The following is a 19,389-nucleotide window of genomic DNA, read 5'->3' on the forward strand; positions in this document are numbered from 1 at the left end:
CCAAAAATCCTTTCTTAGTGCTCCCCTACGTATCCCAAGGAACCTACATTCCAAATTTCAGCTGTCTACGACCAGTAGTTTCGACTGTGCGTTGTCTGTCAGTCAGTCACTCAGTAACGGAAGAGTTTTATATATATAGATAGTTCCGTCTATCTTCAAAGAATATCTATACATTAATATTGTGCACATTTACAAGTACATAGCTAAACTTGTACATTAAATAAAGTATTTAAAAATGTCTGGGTCGTAGGCTCGCACGAACTTGTGCCGCCTAATGTCAAGGGAACCGATTTGATTGATATCTTCTTATCGATAGACCATCATCACGTCAAGCTACACGAAATTCTTATATGCGTTTAATTGATATTCAACTTTAAGTGGTAAAATTAGGGTTGATAATGTTTGAGAGTTATGGGGTAGTGTGATGTGCTGGTGATCGTAGTGTTATGTGGTTGTTTTGTGAAACTGTGATAAATGATGTACAACCTAATATTTATTTGTTTTGTTGTGTGAGTGAAGTTACCAGAGTCTCTCAGACCCCCTCAATGGCGATGCAGGTGTGCTCCTGGGGTTTTTAGTGGGTAATGCCGGCTTTTACCGGAGAGTCCCACATATCCCTCTTTTCCCAGGGTCAACAAAAAAAAAGGTCCAAAACCCCCCTTTCTAATCTTCTCCTTCCCCGATTTGTTTTAGTAATAGCACTGGTTTATCAGGCGTTGCAGTGAACGGTTTATAAATAACAATGGATACATATGTGTTTCTCTTTCACACATAGATAATTAGATACATAATAATATGTTAAACGTGTCCTTTGCAGCGAGCTATTTATAAATACTTGTTTTCCATTGTAGTTTTATTATTAGTCTACGATTTTACTGACGTGAAACAACGCTTGCGTTGTGTGAGTGAGGTTACCGGATGCCTAATTACCCCCTTCTTATTCCCTGATTCCCCAATAATCCTTAAATTCCTAACTTCGAAAAGACCGGCAACGCATTTGTAACGCCTCTGATGTTTTGGGTGGCCATGAGCGGCGAAGATTGTTTACCATCAGGTGATCCGTATGCTCGTTTACCGGCTTATTCCATAAAAAATTGATTCATAAGTAATCTATAAGTAATCTTCTGATCGGTTAACGTTCGGTTCATTTATGGGTAGTGGATACCCACAACACCAGAGTAGTTTAAAACAGAGTACCAAGGTTCAATAGTTCTAGAAGTCAATGAACATTTTATTGTTTTTCAATCAGGCTAAAACAATATAATACAAAGCATTCATTCAATAACTGACCTTCACGTCATTGCAATAAAGTATTTTTTTACATAGCAGTATACATATTTATAGCAACTAGTCGCAACAGCTGACCTATTTCGGTCGCCACGTCACCAGCCTCGGTAGCGCAGTAGGCAGCGCGTAAGTCTCATAATCTTAAGGTCGTGAGTTCGATCCTCACCCGGGGCAAATCTTTTTGTAATTGTAGAATATTTACTCTAGGCAATTTTTTATTTTACCATTCAATAACGAATTTTTCTCTCATAAATATTGTGTTAAAAGAAATTATTAATAGTGGGTTTAGCATTTTTCGTTGCATAATGTACTCGTATTGTACTAACTTAGCTTAGCGGGCTGAATATACAACAAAATACTTACTTATAAGCATCGAAAATGAATTTTAATATTAAATTAATGGAAAGCTGAAGGTTAAAAGTCAGAATCAGAAAGCGGTAGCGAGATCCAATCCAATAATCATATTGCTAAATTGATAATTGTTGGAAAATAATTAGATAAAAATAATTATAAAGTTCAACAACAATACGTATATTAACCGGTAAAGCTTACAGAGAACAGACAGTAGATACAATAAAAGAACATATAATAGACAAAATGTTGCAATAGACCAAAACTTAGTTACATGCAGTATTAATTTTATGCTTGATATTTCAACATAATTAATAATTGAAATTAATTTAATGAAATTGCAAGCAGAAGAAAACCTATTACTACTACCACAGATGGGGCCTAATAGGGCTGATGCGTGATCCGGAGCTGCGGACTACCTAGCGGGTTTACCAGGGCTCCGGCTCGAAAAGCAGCAGTAGAAACGAGGTGGTTTTTAGTCAGTAAGAGTCTGACACTCCCTCTCGCCTCGCCCAAGGAAAGAGAAGTCATTGGATTATTTTCCCCGTCAAAAAGGGTACTACTACGGGTTTACCCAGATATTTCATAAAAAATCATAGAAAAACAAATCACCACCACCATCGTTACACTGTTGGCAATTATACCCAACATAAATAAACATAAATGTTTCCGCATCAGTTGTCAATGTAAGAAAATGTAGTAAGCACAAGCTACAGGTCAAGCTAAACAAACCAGTATAAACTGACCTTTGAACACGAGAAAAGATCACACAAAGCGAGGCCATGGTACACTGGCTTAATGTAATGCTACCAGTATAAACTGACCTTTGAACATGAGAAAAGATCATACAAAGTGAGGTCATGATAAACTGGTTAAATATAGCTTTGTGTACTAGGTAGGTAAAGTAATCATGCTTGCAGGAAGCGCCTCAAGGTTTGACTGCCAATGAACTGTGATCATCTGTCATGTGAGGTAATTACTAATTATAACACATTATTATAGTATTATAGGGAAATAATGTAACGTTTGTGTTGTCTCTCCATCGCTGGTCTTGACGTGGGTATCGTGAGAGTAAGGAACTAATGTCGTGGTGGCTTAAGACGCCCGATTCTCATGCATAAGGGTGTTCTACCAACATGCATGATGGTGCGGTTTCCAAACTTACCATCAGCAAGTACCAATGTGACTTTTTCCGAGTTATATGTACTTTCTAAGATTATTTAGACACCACTTACAAACGGTGAAGGAAAACATCGTGAGGAAACCTGGGCTTATAATTTCTCATTATAAGTTAGAAATCGCCAACCCGCATTGAGCAAGCGTGGTGATTAATGTTCAAATCTTCTCTGTGTGAGAAGAGGCTTGGGTCAGCAGTACATTTGACAGAGAACATTGTAGTAGGCAGTTCTTGTAAACCTGAACCATTTAAACTACAATCTCCAACCCGCTTGCCAAGCGTGGAAATTATGGCTAACCCTCTTGTGTGGACCGCCCATGACGCCCGCAATACCAGAGAAGTCACAGATGCGTTGCCGGCCCTTTAAAAAGGTTTACGCAGTTCTCTTGAAGGTTTTTAGGCCAAAAAATGGTCAAGAAATGGGTGTGCCTTCTCGTGGGAAACTAAAATTGGTGTGCCTTAGTGTGCCTTAGAAGTAGGCTTTCAAATGGCGAAAGAATTTTCGAAATTCTATTTAATGCAAACAAACAATAAAACTTTATAATGTGCTTACATTATCAAATCCTTCAGTTAATAATATTTGGACTATAAGTAGGTACGACTCATTAATATGAAGTTGTTAGTGTTTATTTAGATAATTTCTTCGAAGCCTGGCTCTCTGCCAGGGTCCTTCTTTGTTTAATGCGTGATTATAATGTTAACATTGAAATTCTAAATTCTACTGTAGTATTAATTTCTTTGGGGACAAACTAGACATATAGTTATTAATAAAATAAATTAATAAACATGTATTTTGTCGTGAAGTGAAGATAGAGTAGAATTTATTTATTTATCACCGTACATTTCGATTTCAGTCTAAAATACGGTTGGTGCGGGTTTGATTCCCGCTCGGAACAACTCTTTGTGTGATCTACAAATTGTTGTTTCGGGTCTGGTTGTTATGTGTATGTGAAATTGTATGTTTGTAAACGAACCCACGACACAGGAGAACATCCTAGTGTGGGGCAACGTTTAAAAAATAAAATGTGTTAAATAAGATCGACATGATCTTTCTCGCTGTCCGCAGGCCCGCACTTCTTCAGTCATACCCTGCATTTTATATTAAGACCTTATACAAAAGTTGCATACTCGATCACATAGCTGAAAATTGGACAGGCGATCTCACTTCTTATAATTATGTTACTAGCTTCTTCCGCGCGGTTTTACGCGCTCTTTCATATCATAAAGAAAGGCAGTCGGGATTTTTAGTTTTTTAAATTACCTTTTTATTAAGATCTTAAACAGTAGTTGCATACTCGATCAATTGTCATCATAAGCATGTAATTGCCACACTGCTGAAAATTGCTCACTCAATATCGCTTCTCATACGGAAAAGGACACTCAATCAATAGGATCAACAGACCTCATAAAAAAATCGGAACCAAAATAAACTTTCGTATAGTTCCAGCACTCTCCATGATAATGATAACGCGGTAAAGAGTGGAGGTCGCGGCTCGCCGCCGTGGCCAAGATCTTGGCACATGACCTCCGCGCCCGCGCCCCGAGCATACTAAACAACAGACGATTTGCATTATTTTCGTACCACACCACATTATTCTAATAATGGACGGATTTTTACTACTAGTTTACGTATTGTAGACCACATTGTACACTATGGATGCATTAAAGTGATTTGATTTGATTTAGTTCACACAGAAATTGGGATGTGACTGCACGGTTGGCGCGGTGGCTGGTTATCTGGCTGCTGTGTAACGTGTGGTGGGTTCAATTCCCGCATATAGTTATTAATAAAATAAATTAATAAACTTGTATTTTGTCGTGAATTGAAGAGAGAGAAGAATAAATTTTTCACTTACCTTACTTTGCGTAAGAAGCAACTGATCTCAATCCAAAATTCGGTTGGCACGGGTTCGATTCCCGCACGGAGCAACTCTTTGTGTGATCCATAAATTGTTGTTTCGGATCTGGATGTCGTGTGTATGTGAACTTGTATGTTTGTAAACGCACCCACGACACAGGAGAAAATCCTAGTCAAAAGGAGGCAACGGTTTTTAAGAAAAAAAAAACTGAATCCACACTAAACTATATTATAGTCGTTTCTACACAAAGTTAGTTTTTCCCTAGTACCACAAGCGAAACTGCTGGCAGAAACTAGTTTTGTAATAATTGACGATGTGACTTATTGCACGTGATTTTGGATGACTTTAAGAGCTTGTGGTTATTAAGGAAAATTCAAAATTAGGTATGATGTAAGCCGGAGCTGCGGACTACCTAGCGGGCTTACCGGGGTTCCGGCTCGAAAACCAGTAGTAGGAACGGGGTGGTTTTTAGTCAGTAAGAGTTTGAAACTCTCTCTCGCCTCGCCCTAAGCCCTAAGTCATTAAATGATTTTCCCCCTTCCAAAACAGGTGTAATTTAAGCCGGAATAAAATTCAAAGATCTGCATAAACTTTATTCAGTTCCTATTGGAATACAACGCAAATAATATAATTCTGACTTTCATATAAGCTAGTTGGAAACGACCTGTATCCAGCAGTTCTATATTTCCTTCCTTGTCGAAAATTTCCTCAATTCACCTATAAAGTTATCAAAACAACACCCATTGATTAAGAATTAGCAGAAATATAAATCGAAGGTCAATAATAAGACTGTCACTAAAGAATTCTCAATAATACTCGTAGCACACTCGAAACATAATAAAACAACTCGTGCCTTCACAGATTACAATCAGACCAAAAAATCGTAAACAAACCTTGAAGTGTTATTAATTTTAATTACATAACATAGCTTAATATCATATCTTTATCCTTCCAATGGTTGCAAGTGCAACTGCCGGGCAAGGGGTCTCGGGTTCGATTCCCGGGTCGGGCGCCGTCTTCAACATTGAATTAGATGTTATTGTATAAGAATTTTAATAATTGAAAAACTTAATAATACTTTTACCCGACACACACTTTTACCGATAGAACTAGGTAAGCTAACTCTTTCAGATTTCCCAAGACGTGGTTAGACCCGTCTTTAGATTAATTTCTGCGTTTAATCCGTCATAAGATGATTTATAACTAACTAGTGGTCTAGGTTTTTGATGAGTGAGTCAGCAGTGAGTGTATAGTTGCCCGCAGCCCTGTGGGCTTAAAAAATATCTATCCTATGTGTTATTCCAGACCATAATCTACCCCTGTTCCAAATTTCATCCCGATCCCTTCATCCATTTTGACGTAATTGAATAACAAACATAGACATAAACACACAACCTCACAATCACTCGCATTTATATTAGTAAGATAATGGTCGCCCATCCAAAAACCAACCTGAACTAGCGTAGCTTAACCTATTATAAATCTGAGGCCGATAAGTACTGAGTTCGTCCGTATAAATCAATACTGCTCGTGGTGGTCCGAGGAAGCCTTATATTATGTAACCTATTTCATTTGGATACACAATTATGTCAGAGTCGACTATTAGCTCCGAAATCTACCCACTAACAATCAATACGCTAACTTAATCCAAAATCTTTAGATTGAGATACCACGGCCTCACAGAAAACTGTTGTGAAACAACGCTTGCGTTGTGTGAGTGAGGTTAGCGGATGTCCAATTACCCTTCCCAATTTTCCCAATCCCCGATTCACCAACAATCCTTAAATTCCTAACCCCTAAAGGCCGGCAACGCACTTGTAACACCTGTGGTGTTTCAAGTGTCCATGGGTGGCGGCGATTGCTTACCATCAGGTGATCCGTCTGCTCGTTTACCGGCTTATACCATAAAAATTATTCCAAGGGTCCCTGATCCGGAGCTGCGGACTACCTAGCGGGTTTACCGGGGCTCCGGCTCAAAAAGCAGGATAAGGAACGGGGTGGTTTTTAGTCAGTAAGAGTCTGACACTCCCTCTCGCCTCGCTCAAATCGGGAGAAGATGTCGGATGATATTCCCCCCTCAAAAAAAAAACCTTTCGAGAAACAACGCACTATTAATACTATTGATAGTAATTTCATAAAATACAATCAAGTAATAAAACAAAACAAATGAACGTTACTTTCTCTTTCACCCAATACATAGATAGATAGTTAGATAATAGAATTTTTGCATACATACATACTTACGTAGGTAGTAGGTACTTATTCGGCGCCATTATTATCTCAAATTGTTTGATTAGCCATCAAAACTAATTATTATTTGTTACTCAACACTTCCTCTCTGAGTGAGTGGCTGTTACTTGTCTTACTGACTGTGTGGTCTTGGGTTTAGTGTCCGGATTGATCAAAAGTTATATGTATAATGCTACACCTGTTATTTTGTGAAGGAAGGAACAGGGTGAGCAGTACATCATTGTCATCAGCCCGTGAAGGTCCATTGCTGGAGCATAAACTTCCTTTACAAAAGACGGTTTTGCTAATCTCTACGTTTGGCAGGCGGGTTTGGAGATCACAGTTTAAATGCATCAGGTTTCTGAGAAAATTTGTAGTCTAGTTCCATAGTCATTTCTTATGACACCCGCGAAGACATGAAATAATATATCACATTTTTTAATTAATTAATTAATTTAATTTTAAATTATCAAGACGCAACATCGCCGGGTTTTGGTCAATCTCCTTTAGGAGTGTGAGCTAAATATGTAATTTCTAAGTATAAAATATACCTAAAACTAACGTCACGCGATATTTCAAACAATAAGTATATCTTCGAAAATATTTGTTTCCGTAAGAAAATAAAAAAATACGTGTCTAATGTTTTAAAATAATGTACAAGACGGACATTAAAATAAACATTAGTCATCTACCCTATTTCAGTGTAAAATGATCAGGTTTATCAGAGAGCGATGCTGCCCGGTCTCTGTTAAACTATGTAGTCCTTTATATCACGGCAAAAAACTAGGACAATAAGGCACCCTTATATGTGCTGCAGGTCAATGGCATTAACCGTTAATATGTTAATTGTTACCTAATACTTATCCCTTGTGTCGTAGTGGCTCGGAGGTTTAAAACGCCCGCGTCTCATGCATGGTTTTTTTTAAGAGGGGAAGATCATCCAATGCCTTCTCCCGCCTTGGCGAGGCGAGAAAGAGTGTCAGACTCTTACTGACTAAAAACCACCCCGTTCCTACTCCTGCTTGTCGAGCTGGAGCCTCGGTAAACCCGCTAGGTAGTCCGCAGCTCCGGCTTGCATGAGGGTGCGGGTTCGAAACTTATCAACAAGTACCAATGTGACTTTTCCGAGTTATATGTATTTTCTAAGATTATTTAGACACCACTGATAAACGGTGAAGGAAAACATCGTGAGGAAACCTCGGCTTATAATTTCTAATTATAAGTTTGAAATCGCCAACCCGCATTGAGCAAGCGCGTTGTTATTAATGTTCAAACCATCTTCATGTGAGAAGAGGCTTTGGTCAGCAGTGGCCACTTATAGGCTGATGATGTACCTTCTCCGTGTAAGAAGCAGCTTTGCTAAGGAGTGGGCTCTCTCTCTCTCTCTCTCTCTTCGGCTGACGATGACGATGACCCCTTACCTAAAACACAGCATAATATTTTACGAGCAAGTTGCGTAATCTGAGCAAGTATTGCCTTTAGCTGTGGGCTCATAATCCTCTGTTTAATTAGATTAAATAATGACACAATGTGGACTGACCGCCTTTAATCTTGTTATATTGTTATACAGCACTGAAAATACTGAAATTCTATCGGTACAGGTTTAGGTGACGTGGAACCAACTTCTACGTAATGTAATGTCAAGGGTTTTGCTTTACTGGGGTTACCGGGGCTCCGGCTTAAAAGCAGGAGTAGGAACGGGGTGGTTTTTAATCAGTTAGAGTCTGACACTCCCTCTCGCCTCGGAGAAGTCATTGGATGATTTTGCCTCCTTAAAAAAGGGGTTTTGCTTCTAAAGTAACCTTAATGTTGTATTCATATTGTAAATGCGAAAAAGGGGTTAGCTTATTGCTATACAAAGTATACACCGAGCGTGATTTAAAATTTCGTGGTTATACTGAGAAAATTTCTAAACATTGCCCGATATAGGAATCGAACCAAAGACCACTTGAAAGTGCTCAGCAGTCGCCCTCGCGATCACTCAACTATACTATGCAGTTACTATTTATGTCATCAGCATGATTTGACAGACCACCTAATGTTAAGCAATTGCTGCCGCCCATGGATGCCCGGAACACCAGAGGCGTTACAAGTACGTTGCCGGCTTTTTGGGGATTAGGAATTTAGGGGTAGTAAGGGAATCGGGGATTGGGAAGGGGGATAATTTTATTTGGCCTCGGTAACTTCACTTATACAACGAACGCAACGCAAACGTTGTTTTACGTCGGTTTTCTGTGAGGCCGTGGTATCACTCCGGTCAAGCCGGCCCATTCGTACCAAAGCATGAGTCTCCCACGCTTAACTAGTGTACATTTCTAGACACTAGACAATATTTTTTTAAACATAGCCCCACAGTAGGATTTCTCCTGTATCTTGGGTGCGTTTACAAACGTACAATTTCACATACACATCACACCCAGGCTTAAAACAACAATTTTTTAATAACACAAAGAGTTGCTCCATGCGGGAATCGAACCCGCTACACGTTGCGCGGCAGCCGGTTGCCCAGCCACCGCACCAACCGTGCAGTCTCTCTGTAGTCTGCTGCAGTTTCTCTAGTAAATGAATCTACAGATAAATAAGTTATTGAACCCGGCCATTAATAAACACATAAATTAATATACTGTAGTATCTATTTATAAAGATAAAACTGGGTCAGTAAACATTATAGTATTACTTTTTTCCTTTAATAAGAAAATTGTTGTAAGGTACGTTGAAAACAATGATCTTAATTTTATTTAATAAGAACCTAATTTACGTGTTTCAGTTTAAATAAAATATTAAATAAATGCTACATAAAGTCGATGACACATTTTACATTACAATTGCTTAATTTTAAATTGTAGCGCTGTTAATGGACCAAAGAAGATAATACACCTAGCACCTAGCTTCACTGACAGACAGACTGACGGACAATTCAATTTGTCGTTTCAAAAGTGCCTTATAAAGGTTTGATATAAATAAATGCTTTGACTTTGAATAATTATACCAATTTATGCTATAAATTTTTTCTGCCTGAATTTGGCACAATTCTGCTAAATAAAACCATCAACTTTGAACATAATTCTACGCAACATATGCAATAAATCACCGGAACCACGTATGTACGTACATATGTAAATACAGAGCTAAAACAATACTTAACCTTATCATTATAATTTATGAAACAAAACATGTATCGAGGAGACCTTGCCCGCGCCGCTACTACCGATCACATCTACCTTCGATATTTCGCGATTTCCACGAACCAGCCAATTTGTAATTATCGAATATATTTACAGCTCGCACCAACGCATCATTAATTGTTCCCAATTATCTGCAGAATTAGAATGCGCGTGGCTATGCCGTAACACCGGCTCGCATCGCGTGCACCACTCCCTGCAGAGATACGTAGCGTGTGTCTGCCCAACATTAATACACCGAGTGTAACCTGTTTCCATAATATTGGCCATTATAGCCCTCGTACGTGCACTATATAGCGTCGCGTGGTCTGACAATGTCATCTCGTATCGTTTCCGAATGCTTCGCCCGTTACCGGCACATCCCCCCGATCTTATAAAAGAGTGTGGTGCGCGCCGCGCGCCCGCAGTCCACTCCGCGCCTCCGAGCGAGCAACGTCGCCTGTAATGCAATAGTGTGTCTAGTGTGTGCCACTCATCGACATGGAGGGAGCCACCCCTCCCAGCCACGGACTGCCCGAGCCTGACGAGGGCATCGCCTCCGACCGCCGCCCATCCACCGACGACCATGCCGACCTCTCCGATAGTGCCTCGGACACCGGCTCTGGTGGAGGAAAGGATTCCGGCTGCGAGGTGGCCGCCGAGCCACAGGAACCTCCCTACACTCCGCCTGACGACGAGTTAGCGCACAGGATCGTGTCACAAGTCGAGTTCTACTTCTCAGATGCGAACATTACCAAGGATGCCTTCTTACTGAAACACGTTCGGAGAAACAAGGAAGGGTACGTCTCCCTGAAACTTATATCCAGTTTTAAACGTGTGAAGCACTTGACGAAGGACTGGAGGGTGGTCGCCGAGGCACTGAAGCGGTCTACAAAATTAGAAATCAATGAATTAGGAACCAAATTACGCCGGATCGACCCGCTCCCGGCGTACGATGAGACGACTCCGTCCAGGACTGTGGTGGCTGTCCGGATGCCCATCGAGCGTCCCTCGGTAGAGAATGTGTCGCGATTGTTCGCAGGGTGCGGCGAGATCGCGTTAGTTAGGGTGCTGCGTCCTGGCAACCCCGTGCCGGCCGACGTGCGCCAGTTCCTCAACAAAAACCCCAGTTTGGTTAATTGTGTGTGTGCGTTAGTTGAGTTCACTGAATCGGAATCTGCGAGAGAAGCATTGCGTTTACAAACCCCTGACGAGGATGGGATGCGAGTGTACGAGTTGAACGGTGTTCCTAGGGAGCCTAAGAGGAAGACTCCCATTCGACGCGCGCCCCCGAGGCGTCACGAGTGCGAGTACTCGTCGTGCTGCAGCGGCTCCGAGGCGGAGTACGACTACAGATACGGGACCCCGTTCTACAGGAGGAACTCCAGCGGGTTCTTCACGCCGCGGGCGGCCGAGATCCAGACGTGGGTGCCGCGGCGGCAGTCCACGTGCAGCCACAGCTCGGACTCGGGCGTGTCGTTCTACTGCAGCTCGCGGCGCACGTCGCAGGCCAGCACGGGCAGCGCCAGCAGCGCGGAGGGCTGGCTGTCGCGGCGGCTGTCGGGCTGCTCGGTGTCGGGCGCGGAGTGCGGCGGGCGGCGCCTGTCGTGCGCGCCGCGGTTCGAGCCCCGGGCGCCGCTGGTGCCGGACGGCACGCGCGGCTTCCACGCCGCCGCCCGCCAGCGCCGCATCTCGGACCTCGCGCTCTACTCGCGCTAGAAAGCGCCCGCCAACCGTGACACCTTTCTAATCACGTTGGATAACCGCCTTTCACGTTCTGGCCGCTGGTTTTTTAATCTATTTCGCACGAGGAAGCGTCGCGTGTGTTCCGCGACCGTTTCCCTTGCAGAACAAACTGAGTTACCTTCTCGAACAATGTGATCATGCTCATTTAGTTGTAAGCCACGGAACGCTGTGTCTAGTTTCGTAAATCACTTTACATGTAATTTATTAGGACATTGTATTTATGAATCGCGTAATTTATTGCGTATGCGCGCGCGTCGCGGTCGAGTTTTCATTTCGAGTTATGTCAGAGTTGTGGGCACAAAATGATCACGCAAAATCGACATTCAGGCGATTGTAGACTCTGAGAGCGGAGCATGTTGAGACCAGACAGATGTTTGTTGGGGCGGCGCTGCACTGCAGCCGGCGAGCTAATGTTGGCTGCGCCGGCCGCGCGGCGAGGTGAATAACACGGACATTCCCCCGTACATCGGCGCAAGGCTCGCTCTGTCAGCTGAGCGGAGTGTCGCGTCGCAGGCGGTGCAGCCTCGTCTCACTCGGAGTAACAGAGCGCGTACACTCGCAGAATGTATTACGCAACGTAATTGCACACATTCTAAACTGCGAACCGTTTCCTGTAAAAGTAACAGCCTCTCTTACTCCGAGTAAAAAGAGATCCGCGACGCGCTATGGCTAACCGTTTTTTCCATTTTTTTACAATTAAGTCATATTTTAACTTAAGTCAGTCGCCATTCGATGTTAACTGTCGTTTTATAATTAAGTCTCGTCGCTGTAAGTACATTGTGATGATTATGTAGTATTGGGTTGCGCAACCTTCTACTTTCTTGTGCGTTTTTTTTTAATTTATTTTTTTTACTGAGCAGAGGAACGTTACATGCTTGTAACGGCACAACTATTTCGCTTTTTATTTTAAGTGACGTTGTGGCTTTTTGATTGGACCTGCGTGCTGAATCTGAGACAAGAGAATAGTTTAGTAAATAGATTATTTTACTTACGTATGTATAATTAGATTTGGTGCGTTGTAAAATTAATTTCAAAGTCACACAACCTCTGTATATTGTAATTAAAGAGATGATTTATTATAAAGATAATGATAATTATAAGATTTTTGGAGAAACTCGTTGTTTTATTGGCCTTGGTCGTGGAAAGTTGGTTCATGATCAGTTCGCCTTGACTGATTGATTCTCACGCTGCGCTGACAGATAGCATAGCATTACACAAGCCAAGCTCGGCGAGAATATCACAAACGATCGATTCAATGTTAATAACGTTAAACGATATGCAAATGAAACGATACTCGAGATAATAATATAACAGCTGTTATTAGTGCCTGTTATTTTTAATATTCACGCAATATTGTCCAATATTATAATGTGAGGCGTTGATTGATTTATTTTTGTAACGATTCCACCTTCCTGTTGTTGTTTATTCGAGTTTATTTACTTGTAATTGGATGTTTATGGAACAATTATGTTTATTTACAAGTTCCTAATGATATCATTTCGATTTCAAGGGCTACTGAGATTCGCATCGCCTTCCTTGATTAATTGAACTTTGAGTTTTATAACTTGCTATAATTAGGTAGTTATTTGTATGACAACAGTTTTAATTATCATAAATCAGGTGAATTAATGGCTGCTTCCGAAGTAGTAATTTACGTGTTTGATTAAATTGTTTAATTTATTAACAACGGAATAGATATGACTCGGAAAATAATTACCAATATAATTTGGTTAATTTATCTTTCAGTTGGTCGGGAAGGAACACTAACTGCCGTACTCAGAGTCAATGATTACTTAACCCAGTCTTTAGTCCTTGCTATCGATACAAAATTATTACTTAGGAATAGTTTTTAAGTAATCAGTCTCAGAATGCGGCTATTAATCTGTAAAATAGGTATATTATAACATGTTGTAGGTAACAGGTATATTATCAACACTGAGATAAACAGCTCGGGACAGTCCATTGCCGGGACTATACATAAGACGGTTTATCTTAATCTTCAGGGCGGAAGATGGCAGTTTCAAATGTTCAAGGATGAAATAACCGGGTTTGTCAGAGAGCTATGCTATATATTTAAAGGTCCCAGTGCTCTATTATCAGTGGTGGTTGGTTTTAGTGAGGGGTGACTATGGGGTGGTTTTAGTGAGGTAAAAATCTCACAGTCTTTTCCTCAAAATACTAGGCGTCTGAGTGCTTGCCTAGGGCGCTCTCTAGGTTTAATACGTCTCTGTGATTCATAACACAACTGGCGTAGAATGATTTAGGTATTTATGGAATAAGCCGGTAAACGAGCAGACGGATCACCTGATGGTAGGTAATAGTAAAGACAGCAGAAACACCAGTGGCGTTATAAGTGCTTTGCCGATCTTTTGGAGGTTAGGAATTCAAGAGTGGTTGGGTGGATTGGCAAGGGGGTAATTGGGCCTCCGGTAACCTCCCTCACACAACGAAACACAACACAAGCGTTGTTTCACGTCAGTTTACTGTGAGGCCGTGGTATCACTCCGGTCTTACCGACCCATTCGAGCCGAAGCATCGCTCTCCTACACTTAAAATGTTTGATTGACAGCTGTGACTAAACACTTGCAAAACCTAACCTTGATCAATTCAAAACTATGTAACATAGCAAATAATTTGTTCAGAGTCTTGAATAAATCAACAATTTTTGAAAAATGTACCGATGTTCAAGTGTGCGAATATATGTATAGTATGTATTATGTCAACATTATGTGTGTAATTATTTGTTATGGTCATTGGTCTTAAAGCCGGTCCATTCACTGCAATTTGGCGGCCATTTTCACGGAACACTGGCTTCTGTAGTATGTGTTTTGTTTACATAATGGCTTTTTTATGACATTCACTGCAAACCTTTCTTAGTGCAGTTTTGGTTGCAAGTTTACACGTTCAGTATGTAACGCTGCTTGATTGCTGTGCGAATGTTGACTTCTGTCTACTTAAGTTAACTTAATTATGTAACGACACGCCTTTTATCCCCGAAGGGGTAGGCAGAGGTGCACTTTTCACACACCTTTCAGCATTTGTGTTATAAGTCCCATGTAATAGGGGGTGAGCCTATTACCATATACTGGACACAATTCCAGACTCCGTGCTACCACTGGGAAATTTTCGAAATACCGAAAAAAAGCCCAGTAATACTTTGCCCGACCAGAGAATCAAACCCGAGACCACTGGCGACCACTCAACCAACGAGGCAGTCTTAATTTAATTGTATATTTTAATTCTATTTGTGGTTATAGGAACAAATTGATGGGCTAAATATTAGTGTTACATTGTTCTCAAAACCTGATGTGTACCTGATTGAAAAAGAGTAACCCATGAAGTTTTTTGCTCGTTCTTCTCAATAGAAATTTACACTTTGGAACAAGCAAATAGAACAACTAGAGGACTGACTAGTTAAAATAGAACCAAAGTAAGTCTAGGTATAATAAAATAGCGAGTGATCGTGTGTGCCGGTTTCAAATCGATTGTTACCGCGTAACAATTACTTATTTACTTACATAAGATAATCGCGCTAGTTACCGGTGCTCTATTAATGGATAGTGGTTCAATGAGAGTGTTTCTTTTGTAGTTAGTTGTAAACTAGGTTGGTTGCCATGGTAACGATGTCAGTGTAGTGGTGTTTACAGGTAAAGAAGATATATATGATACATACCGTACTTGATTTTAGATACCATATAAGATGAAATTTGATTTTAGATTGACGGACAAAATACTTTTATTGGGATTTACTATGGAGATATTCAGGAGATTTCAATTTTGATCTCTGGGACAAGTATTTTAACATTCGTAAAACCATTGTCAGATATATGTCCGATATCCGAGAATGATGGTGACAACTCAAATTAAACCTGCGACACCTTTTACAGAGTCTAGTTATAGAGCTATATTCAAAGTACAGTCCATAAGTGGGTAATATTTTAATTTTTATGCTATTAGCTAAGGTATAAGCTAAGGTATACAAGTAGACGGATCACCTGATGGTAAGTAGGTAATTGCCGCCGCCCATGGATACCCGAAACACCAGAGGCGTTACAAGCGCGTTGCTACCCTTTTGGGGGTTAGGAATTTAAGGGTTGTTGGAGAATCAGGGATTGGGAAGAAGAAGAGGGGGTATTGGTCCTTCGGTAGCCTCACTCACACAACGAAAGTATACCGAAGCATGGCTCTCCCACACTTTACATAGAAAGTAAAAAAGTGCAATGTTGTAATTACGTAGGTACTCTACAACTACTTTACAAGTAATGCAAGTTCTAGATTACTAAGAGCTAATAATGATTACGTATAATTACTTATTATTGTGTTAACTAAGCGTTTCGCTATTGTTTGTCTAATTGACAATAGAATGCAGTTGGTATTATTTCAGTAACTTTTATTTGCAATTGAGTAAACTAGGAAATAGTGCAATGTGTGAGAACTTTGTATGTTCCGGTGGTCCGGTGGTTTAAGACGCCCGCTTCTTATGCATGAGAGTGCGCGTTCGAAACCTATCAACGGCAAGTACCAATGTGACTTTTCCAAGTTATACGTTTGAGATTATTTGGACACCACTGACAACCGGTGAAGGAAAACATCGTGAGGAAACCTTAGGCTTATAAGCCTATTTCTATTTTGTAGTTTGAAATCGCCAACCCGCATTGAGTAAGCCTGGTGATTAATGCTCAAACCCACACCGTATGTGAAGAAGCCTTTGGTTAGCAGTGGCCACTTTTATACAGGCTGTATGTGAACGTGAAAGAAAATACATACTATGTAAATATGATGACATAAATTGTTAACATTGCGTGATCCTGGCTGACGGAATCGAAGCCGTAAGTAAAACTTACTTAGAGTGAAACAAAATTACAAGAGATATACATGTCGCGCCACGAATTGGCTAGTGTTCCTGAATACGAATCAACGCACGATTTCGTGCCATCATTCGTCGCACCATGCCCATGACACATCATCTCAGCAACCGTGTCAATACAAATGGCTCAACTACGCCCCCTTCAGCGACCTAACCGAACTATTGACTCAAGGATCCTATGACATTGTCATCATCACTTAGGTATGACTGCTGTAAATAAATAGGTGGAAGTCCATCTTCCACACACATATAAACTAGAAACTAAGAAGAATAACACAATTCTGTATATATTTACATGTTTCTGTTAAATAATTACCATGCCAACACATTTATTAAAACAGATGCAACGTCACGCCTTTTATACTCGAAGGGGTAGGCAGAGGTGTACATTACGGCACGTAATGCCGCTATACAATGTACACCCACTTTTCACCATTTGTTTTATAAGTCCCATGTTATAGGGGGTGCGCCTATTGCCATATACTGGGCACAATTCCAGACTCCGTGCTACTACTAAGAAAATTTCGAAAATACGAATAAAGCCGAGTAATACATTGCCCGACCCGGGAATCGAACCCGAGACCACTTGTCCGGCAGTCGCACTTGCGACCACTCGACCAACAAGGCAGTCAAATTAAAACAGAATAATCTTAAAATAACTTGTCGGACAAAGTTCCCACGGTTCGATCCAAAATAAATGTTACATAACCATTTGTTTTTATTTATACACAGCAGAGTTATTTATTTTAAAACAACCATTTTGACGTGAGATTAACATAAAAAGCGGACGCGTACTAAAACTTCCTCAATTATTAATTTATGATCATTTTATTAATAGTACCTACTAATTACAGTACTTACTGACCATGTGGAGACGACAGAGTAGTACAAGTATAGAAATCACCACCACTACTCTTCTCGCTGGGTGTATAATACCCCACTATGGGATTATACTTCTGTTATCGGCTTACTCATATAACTGTTTGACGATTGTCGCGTTGCTACAATCGCCGCGTCGTGTGTCGCGAAATGCTGCTCATGTAGGTACACATATGAGCCTCTAGCAATGCTTGAAACTAGTCGAGTTCCTCGTCAAACAGTGACGTGAGTAAACCGATGACATAATAATTAATTTAGTATGTCTCACGAAAGTTATAATAAAATTATGAGATTATACGCGCGCGAGCGCTCTCTGATAAAACTGAACCTTTTAAAATGCAATCAAATAATGTATCAGAGATATTGTAAAAAACTTTTTTTAAAAAGAGTAACGATGGAGTTTCTTGCTCGTTCTTCTTCATTCGAAGCAACACTTTGGAACGAGCGCCTAGTTTCACTGACAGACAGACTGACGGACAATTCAATTTGACGTTTCAAAAGTGCCTTATTTAGGATTAATTGAAATAAATGCTTTGACTTTGACTTTGCGATTTCCAGTCCGCCCGCCAAGCGTGGATATCAATGGCCAACCCTTCTGTAGAGGAGGCCCACAGTCCAGTAGTGGACTGCCACACGATGATGCATGATGGTTTCAATTAAGGTGGTTATACAAATAAGTGTACCAGTTTTTGCTAATAACTTAAGAATAGCAGTTATTTTATAACCGTTATTAGTAGTTGGATAATCGTTACGCATCGATGCGTTATTGGGCCTATGTACAGTGAATTAGGGTTCGGTAGAAGTTAAAATGAAGAAGGATGATTTTATTCGAAGACGGTTTTTTTTGGAGAAGGATAGTCATCTATTGGCTTCTCCCGCCTTGGCTGTGGCAAGAGGGAGTGTCAGACTCTTACTGACTAAAAAGCACCCCGTTCCTACTCCTGCTTTTCGAGTCGGAGTCCCGTTAACCCATTAGGCATGTTATAGGGGGTGAACTTATTGCTTTATACCGTGAGCAATGTCAGATACCGTACTATAAATGAGAACATTTCGAAAATCCGAAAATCTTCCGACCTGACAGACCCGAAAATCGAACCCGAGTATTTTGTTTTATTCATACAGAACCTTCTCAACTTCTACAACACCATTTTTTCGTCACATCACCCACACATTGACACAGTTTAAAAAACTGTGTGTATCCTACACAGCCTAATTTCAATGTGTGCGTGGGTGTCTCCTCAATGGCCCAAACAAACGGTTGCTACCATTAATCTTGTTACAAAACTGGCATGGGCAGAGCTACAGGCGACAATGTGATTTATATTAAAAAAATCTTATTAATTAGCGTTAGGCCGGCTAATTGAAATGGTCAGGTATTGTGCAAGTCAAGATATCTGTGAATTTTATATTATTGGTTACGGAGTTTGCATGTTCGTATGTTTGTCTGTCGCTCAAATACGCTAAAACAGCTGAACTGGTTTTCATCAAATTTGACACATAGATTATAATTATAGTTTGCAACAACATTTGCTACCGTACGTTCTAGAATTTTTTTTTGAGGGGGGAAAATCATCTAATGACGAAGCCTCGCGCTTCGGGCGAGGCGAAAGGGAGCGTCAGACTCTTACTGACTAAAAACCACCCCGTTCCTTCTCTTGCTTTGAGCCGGATCCCCGGTAAACCCGCTAGGTAGTCCGCAGCTCCGGATCAGGCATTTAATTTTAGTTCACCGAGGGAAGTGGAAATTATTGTTTTCTTTTTCTTCTTCTCTAATAATATCTTCTGGTGTATTTCTTTGCGGGATCCAAGTCAGTCATTCATGTCCCTGAGATG

At 40.7% G+C, this 19,389-nt stretch overlaps 1 protein-coding gene and 1 non-coding gene across 2 annotated transcripts; both read left to right on the plus strand.

Annotated features, from left to right (window-relative positions):
• Positions 1-1,388: 1,388 nt before the first annotated feature.
• On the plus strand, positions 1,389-1,461 carry Trnam-cau (transfer RNA methionine (anticodon CAU)). The gene has a single exon. It is a non-coding gene; the product is annotated as a tRNA-Met (tRNA).
• An 8,930-nt stretch (positions 1,462-10,391) lies between these two features.
• LOC118279156 (la-related protein 6) lies at positions 10,392-12,924 on the plus strand. The gene has a single exon (XM_035598694.2). The coding sequence runs from the start codon at positions 10,566-10,568 to the stop codon at positions 11,781-11,783; it is 1,218 nt and encodes a 405-aa protein (XP_035454587.1). The 5' UTR covers positions 10,392-10,565; the 3' UTR covers positions 11,784-12,924.
• The last annotated feature ends 6,465 nt before the right edge of the window (positions 12,925-19,389 follow it).

This window comes from Spodoptera frugiperda, chromosome 14, assembly GCF_023101765.2.
Source record: "Spodoptera frugiperda isolate SF20-4 chromosome 14, AGI-APGP_CSIRO_Sfru_2.0, whole genome shotgun sequence".
Classification (NCBI taxonomy): Eukaryota; Metazoa; Arthropoda; class Insecta; order Lepidoptera; family Noctuidae; genus Spodoptera; species Spodoptera frugiperda.

Excerpts from the sequence above, each read along its gene's own strand:
- LOC118279156 (XM_035598694.2), top strand. The coding sequence starts at position 10,566 with ATGGAGGGAGCCACCCCTCCCAGCCACGGACTGCCCGAGCCTGACGAG.